The sequence below is a fragment of the Sphaeramia orbicularis genome, chromosome 3 (assembly GCF_902148855.1).
Source record: "Sphaeramia orbicularis chromosome 3, fSphaOr1.1, whole genome shotgun sequence".
Classification (NCBI taxonomy): Eukaryota; Metazoa; Chordata; class Actinopteri; order Kurtiformes; family Apogonidae; genus Sphaeramia; species Sphaeramia orbicularis.
Window position 1 is genome coordinate 13,240,066 of NC_043959.1, and position 7,914 is coordinate 13,247,979.

General features: G+C 37.8%; 1 protein-coding gene across 1 annotated transcript; it reads right to left on the bottom strand.

Annotated features, from left to right (window-relative positions):
- Positions 1–387: 387 nt before the first annotated feature.
- On the bottom strand, positions 388–4,537 carry ctxn2 (cortexin 2). Its single transcript, XM_030130853.1, has 3 exons — positions 4,375–4,537; positions 3,918–3,963; positions 388–711 (listed from the first exon to the last, which is right to left on the bottom strand). Exon 3 carries the CDS (start codon positions 637–639, stop codon positions 394–396), a length of 246 nt encoding a protein of 81 aa, XP_029986713.1. The 5' UTR covers positions 640–711; positions 3,918–3,963; positions 4,375–4,537; the 3' UTR covers positions 388–393.
- Positions 4,538–7,914: the final 3,377 nt, after the last annotated feature.

A 7,914-nucleotide genomic window follows, 5' to 3' on the forward strand; every position in this document is an offset into this window, starting at 1 on the left:
ATGCGTTTAGTATTTGTACATATTTCTGGTGTAATTCAATTCTTCCAGGAAATAATCTTAAAAAAAAAAAAAGAAACAAACAAAAAATCGCTTCTTTAACAGTATCATGATATATCGTGATATATCGTATTGTGATCCTAGTATTGTGATTTGTATCGTATCACCACATTCTTGCCGATACACAGCTCTAACACACAGCAGCAGTCTCATAGTCTGGTCGGAGCAGTGTTGTAATGGCGCGTCAGGTGCGACGGTTGGGCAGGGCATTGTGGGTAATAGTGTTGGAGTGCGGTGGAGTCCACGGTGTGTGTGTGTGTGTGCGTATATATGTCTACAGGCCGTCGGACAGGGGGGCGGGGGGCGTCTACAGCACGGATGCGCCCAGGCCCTGTGTTAGGTCAGGGCGTACTCAAACGTCCCCTTCTCCAGCCCCTCGATGCCGTCGGCCCAGTTGGACGAAGGCATGCTGCTGTAGGGGTCCAGCAGGATCCGGAAACACCTGACGATCAGCAGCCCCAGGAAAACCAGCAGCATCCCCACGAAGGCGAAGGCAGTTTTCTGCTCCAGGGTCAGAGAGTGGGCCATCATGTCGTTTCCGCTCATGGCAGCCAGGGAGTGGTTGTAGTGGACGCTGAACATGGTAAAGCAGCGGTGTGTGGGTTCCTCATCTCTGCTGTGACAGGGTCAGGCGCCTATAAGCCTGCATGGTACCTGGACAGAGACCGATTTAGATTAGTGCGGTCTTATCTCTGCCATTTCATTCACATCACACTGAATACATTTACTGAACGGCTTCTGAGAGTGCAGATGTGAGATGGAATTTAAAAAAAAAAAACTAGATATAGTTAGAAAATATCGGTTCTGCAATATATCGCGATATTTCATTTCACAATACTGTATCGATATTAAAAAAGTACTGTATTGATATTTTTAGGTATTTATTCAAATGCAGATATTGTGGAGGTTCATTTTTGTTTTCTTTTTTCTTTCTTTTTCTTCATTATTATTTAACGTTCTTTTATTCAATAATGTTAGTTCCTTTGTTGGGATTGAACTAAAATGCTGTTCTGATGTTAGTTCTGAACTAATAGAATATGAACATTTGAACAGGATCTGAAACTGTAATGTCTGTAAAACAGAATTTCAGTTTGAACACAGGAACATTTTCTGATATAACATTAGATTCTGTTCTGATCAAATAAAAATGTTTAATGTTTGTGCATATTTCTGGTGTAATGCAATTCTTCCAGGAAAAAATCTTTTAAAAAAACCCAAAACCAATAAAAAAAAATTGCCTTTTTCACAGTATCATGATATATTGTGATATATCATATCGTGATCCTTGTATTGTGATTTGTATCGTGACACCAGATTCTTGCTGATACACAGCCCTATATACAGGTAGCATGAATGGGGACAGATTTAGATAAATATTCTCTTTTGAGTATGTCAAACACATTTAATTTTTCTTCTTCTTCTTGTTATTATTATTATTATTATTATTATTATTATTATTATTATTATTGTTATTAATTTATTTCCTATTACTGTTTTTTTTAATTTTTTTTATTGTTGTTTGTTTGCTTATCAATCATTGATGTACCAGCACTTATATTTTGTTAATTGATTTTGGTTTTGATTTCACTGTCTACATCGGGGCTCTCAAATTCATCTTCTTTCAGGTTCCACATTCAGCCCAGTTTGATCTCCAGTCGGCCGAACCAGTAAAATAATAACAAAATAACCTATAAATAATGACAACTCCAAATTTTTTATAAGCAAAAAAAAAAAAAATGTAATTATGAAATCATTTACATTTTACAAACTATCCAAACAAAAAAGATGTGAATAACCTGAAAAAAATGAAATTTCTGAAGAAAAAGAAGAACAAATAAGAAGAAAAATCTGATCGATATTCTGCCTCAACTTATCATTTCTCCATGTGCATTATGGATCAGATCTGCAAAGACACTAAACACTGAGGAACAGGCAGAAAAGAGTTCAAATTGTGCTGAATTTTCTTTAGACATTTCAGGTTGTTCATATTTGTTCAGTTTAGTCACATTTTATTGTCACAGCATAGTTTGTAAATGTAAATATTTTCATAATTTAATGTTATTTTTTGCACTAGAACAAAGACAGAAATTTGAAGTTGTTCTAGATTTTTTGCTTAATTCAACATTTTTTGCTAAATTTGAGATTTTTTTTTTGGCTTAATTCAAGATTATTTTTTTTTCTTAATTGAAGATTTTTTTGTCTTAACTGAAGATTTTTTTTACTTATTTGAAGATATTTTTTGTCTTAATTCAAGAGTTGTTTTTTTTTTTTTACTTAATTGAGGATTTTTTTTTTGTCTTAAGTCAAGATTTTTTTTTTTTACTTAATTGAAGTTTGTTTGTTTTTTTTTTTTGCCTTAATTCAATATTTTTTTCACTTAAAGATTTTTTGGGGGGCTTAATTCAAGATTTTTTACTTAATTGAAGATTTTTTTTTGGCTTAATTCAAGACTTTTTTTTACTTAATTGAAGATTTTTTTTTTTTTTTGCTTAATTCAAGATTTTTTTTTTTTTCACTTAATTGAAGATTTTTTTTTTATTTAATTCAAGATTTTTTCCTTAATTCAAGCTACATTTTTTTTTAGCTTAATTCATTTCAAGACTGGAATTTTTGCACATCCTACGGGCCAGATTGGAACCTTTGGTGGGCTGCATTTGGCCCCCGGGACGCATGTTTGAGACCCGTGATTTAGAGGCACGATGGCATTTTTTTTTTTTTTCACATTAAACCAAGAAGAAAATTTGGAGTCATTATTTTTAGGTTCTTATGCTGTTATTTTTGAGTTTGACGCCCTTGACTGTTAATATCTTCTGCACTTTACAAATTCATCCCACAGGCTGGATTGGAACCTTCGGCAGGCCAGTTTTGGCCCCCGGGACGCATGTTTGATACCTGTGGTCTACATGCTCGAAATAAAGATTTCATTCATTCATTCCTGGAATCTTCCATTTCTCTGTCTCTCTTTGCCTATAGCAGGGCTCTCAAACTCATGTTAGTTCAGTTCCACATTCAGTCCAATCTGATCTCCAGTGGGCTGAACCAGTAAAATAATAACAGTGAAAAAAGTAAAATTAAATTATGTTAATGTTAACATCTACAAAAATCTGAATGACATGAACAACTGGAAACGTCTTAAGAAAAACAGCTGCAGTTTTACCAATATTATGCCTCGGATTATCAGTTTTTCATTTACACGTGCATTACAACTTACATTACAATTACAAATGCACAAAACATTTAATAACAGGCAGAATATTGGTAAATTTGCATTTACTTATCTTAAGACATTTCAGGTTTTTCACATTTTTGTAAAATAACATTTTTTAAATACATTTTCATATAATTTTACTTTTTTACACTAAAACAAAGATAAAATTTGCTGTTTTCATTATTTCTAGGTTTAATATGATAGTATTTTACTGGTTCTGACCCACTTGATATCTAATTGGTCTGTATGTGGAATCTGAATTAAAATGATTTTGACATCCTTGATCGTTAATATCTTCAGCGTAATTTTTGTATTTCACAAATTCATCCTATGGGCCAGATTGGATCCTTTGGCGGGCCGGATTTGGCCCCCGGGCCGCATGTTTGACACCTGTGGCCTATAGGAATTTTTGCAGGACATTAGCTGAAGCATCATCAACAGACAGAGACTCAAACATATTGAGTCCAAATAACCAAAGAACATCAGAGCACAAACACAAACACAATCCAATACTGTTCCTACTTGCTCTTAACTCAGGCTGTAATCGCAGTACGCCACAACAGCACATAGTCAGCTTTGGGAGGTCTTGGTAAAAAAAAAAAACATGACGTGACCGTATGCATGTTTGCTTCTGCGGAAGAATGCACTTTACCTGTTGCATGCGAGCAGACACTTGCTAGACGGTGTAACAATTCCATCTGGAAAAAAAAAAAGAGGAAAAAAAAAAGAGTAACAGCAAATTGACAACACACAAACCACAAAAACTGGTGCAGCACTCGTAGAAGAAGTGGAAGTCTGCTGGTATCATTGTTTAAAAAAAAAAAAATCTCCTCATGAATACAAGCAGCAGGTGGCTCCAGTCATAGGAAGGGAATGAAGGGAAGGGGGGGGGGGGGGTCATAGAGACAGGGAGATTGGAATGAATGGAGAGAATTGGGAAAGACAGATGTGGAGAAGCAGGAGGTGAAACGATGAGGAGGTATAACTGAGAGGAGGAGGATGGTGGATGGGGGGGGGGGTGGAAGACAGAGGCTGCATTGACACATTCTCCAGCGTCTAAAGGACAAAAATGCGCCGTCCGTCGTCTCCCCGTCGTCATGCTTACAGACCTGTTGCTGCTGTTTTCCTGCACACAACTCCTGTTCGTCGGATCCCTCAGACATGCCGTACATCCACTGATCCATCCACTGCTGCCATACCGGATGCACCAGGGCTAAAAAAAACCTCCCATTACAACAAAAAAAGAAATGATCCAGATGTAAAAAGAGGAAGAGAAAAGGCAGACAGGGAGAGGCTGAGTCCAGATGTGTTTGTGCTCACAGATCATCCAGCTCCTCTCCTCATGCTCCTTTACCAGCTGCCTCCTACTCATTATCATTCTGTTTCTCTCTCTCTCTCTCTCTCTCTCTCTCTCTCTCTCTCTCTCTCTCTCTCTCTCTCTCGCTCGCTCACTCCTGCTGCATGGAAACCACTTGTTAGTGTCACTGCTTCAGTCATTCACAACATTCCCTCCACTACCACCTCAGCAACACCAGGAATGGAAGGAGGAAGGATGGAGCAGCATCAACAAGCAATCAGACAGTTCTTTCCATCTTCTCCATCCTCTATTTTCTCTTCCCTATTTTGGCTGATTTTGGCTTTTTCTCAGAATGACTGAGAGGTATATCATAGAGGCTTAGCAGGAGCAGAAATACTGCCTCTCACTGCTCCTGGACAGTAAATGCTGCTGCTGCTGCTGTGGAGGTATTTTTGGTCCAGTGCAGCATTTATTCACTGACGTGCTTTTAATTGGTGCACTTGCTGTGCTCACATTGAATTAGAGCCCGTGTTTAAAGACAAACTCCCCCACAGAAACACTGACACCACACACATTCACTTTTTGGGGGGCGGGCTGCGTGGCGCCTGGTGGGCGGTGCTGTTCAGGTGGGTGAGGCTACCCGTGTGGCATTGCCCTCAGTGGTGCGCAGTTTCTGCTCCTCACTTTTAACTGCTGCATACACACCTCACACTCCACAACACTGACAGGTGGGGAGGCGAGGGTCGGGGGGGGTCTTCTCACACCCCTGTTTCCTGGTTTTATTGCATGTGTTTACTTTTAAGAAAGTGCTGCTGGGATGTTTTTATGGCAAGAGGAGGGAGACTGTTGTCATGGCAACCGACGAGGAGGTCGATGACGATGTCCAATAACACACTACGGCTGAAATTTGGAATTCCAGAGTTTTTCAATGACTGAACTATAAAGGGTTAATATGTACAGATGTACACGGTATGCAGAAACGGTACAGTTAAAGTGAGGGTCTAGAGCAGTGTTTCACAAGGGGGGGGGGATCCCAACGTCTGTTGGGGGGGCATTTGGAATGAGAAAGTTGAGAGGGGGCTGAAATGGGGGGTGTTAGTCTGTGTAAGTATCAATATCAAGCAGCATGTTATTGTTTTGCCAATGCCCCCCCCTCCCCTGGTCTTCGGGGATAATGTCTGTTGTGTGCCCCCTCCCATTTTTCAGTCATTATATGTTGTCCTAATTGTATGTACACTGAACAAAAATATAAACGCACCACTTTTGTTTTTGCTCCCATTTTTCATGAGCTGAACTCAAAGATCTAAAACTTTTTCTGTGTACACACAAGGTTTATTTCTCTCAAATATTGTTCACAAATCTGTCTAAATTTGTGTTAGTGAACACTTCTTCTTTGCTGAGATAATCCATCCACCTCACAGGTGTGGCATATCAAGATGCTGATTAGACAGCAGGATTTTTGCACAGGTGTGACTTAGGCTGGCCACAATAAAAGGCCACTCTAAAATGTGCAGTTTTATCACACAGCACAATACCACAGATGTCACACGTTTTGAGGGAATATGCAATTGGCATGCTGACTTCAGGAATCTCCACCAGAGCTTTTGCCTGTGAATTGAATGTTCATTTCTCTACCATAAGCCATCTCCAAAGCTGTTTCAGAGAATTCATGAAGAAGACTGTGCGAGGAAAATGGTGGTCACACCAAATACTGACTGGTTTTCTGACCCCCCTGGACCACCCAATACAGTAAAACTGCACATTTTAGAGTGGCCTTTTATTGTGGCCAGCCTAAGTCACACCTGTGCAAAAATCCTGCTGTCTAATCAGCATCTTGATATGCCACACCTGTGAGGTGGATGGATTATCTCAGCAAAGGACAAAGGAGAAGTGCTCACTAACACAGATTTAGACAAATTTATGAACAATATTTGAGAGAAATAGGCCTTTTGTGTACATAGAAAAAGTTTTAGATCTTTGAGTTCAGCTCATGAAAAATGGGAGCAAAAACAAAAGTGGTGCGTTTATATTTTTGTTCAGTGTACACAGACACAGACAGAACTGCACACTGTTATTAGTAATCAATTACCAGAGAGGATTTCCTGAATCCAGTTGTGTCAAAGGTTAACTGTGTTCAGTGACAGAGCTCAACGCATTTGCTTCAAACATTCAGGACACGCATTTGCTTTTGGTTGTGCTTTGGACTCTAATAAATCCTGAGACTCCTTCAACCTGTTGCATAAACATATGAGAATATTATCTGGTGTCCACGGGATAAAAGGACAAAGACTGTTTGACTTTTATCTCATGTAGACAACAGGTCATTGTCAAAACTGATATTAACATCTATAAACAGGATATTTACTGCCGTTCCTGGATCCATTTGAATGTTAATGAACTCAATACCACACCCTGTTTTACAGCGTGATAATTTTACAAGTACAAACACAAATGCAAAGAAGCTGCAGGGTTTAAATGTTCAGGAGGTAATTTAAGTTAGAGGAAAGTATGAAAAGGACAGACTCTACAGCAGGGCTGTCAAACTCATTTTCATTCAGGGGACACATTCAGCAAAATTTGATATAAAGTGGGCCGAACCAGTAAAATAATAACATAATAATATATAAATAATGTCAACTCCAAACTTTTCTCCATGTTTTAGAGTGAAAAAAGTAAAATTATGTGATGAAAACCTTTACATCTACCAACTATCCTTTAAAACAATGTGAATAACAGGAAAAAACTGAAATTTCTTAAGAAAACTAAGTGCAATTTTAACAATATCATGCCTCAGTTTATCATTTACACATGTAAATTACAATTTACAGATCACAGTGGATCTACAAACACACAAAAAATTTAATAACAGAAAGAATATTGGTAAAAAAAAAAACTTGCACTTCAGACATTTCAAAATGTCCATATTTTTTTAGGGTATTTGTGTTGTTGTGAAATGTTAGTTTTGTTTTAGTGTAAATACAATAAAATGACATGAAAATGTTTATATTTACAGAGAGAAAAAAATTTGGAGTTGTGAGTATTTATAGGTATTTTGATAGTATTTTACTCTTTTTTTTTTTTTTAATATAACCAATATTTAATTGAAGGAGTTGAGTTCTAATGAAAAATGTGTGGTAAATGGGATTTTCAATGTTAAATGTAAATGTCCACAGAGTCCACATTCCACAGTGGATGTGGACAATTTTGTGCCAGACACAAGATATTGTTTTAAGCTACGGGTGGGTCAAATTGGAGGCTAATCTGAATTGACTGAGCTGAATTTTTTTTATGAATTTTCGAAAACTGCTCAATGATGACAGATAGGAAAATTGTAGATTTTGTGACCTTGCTG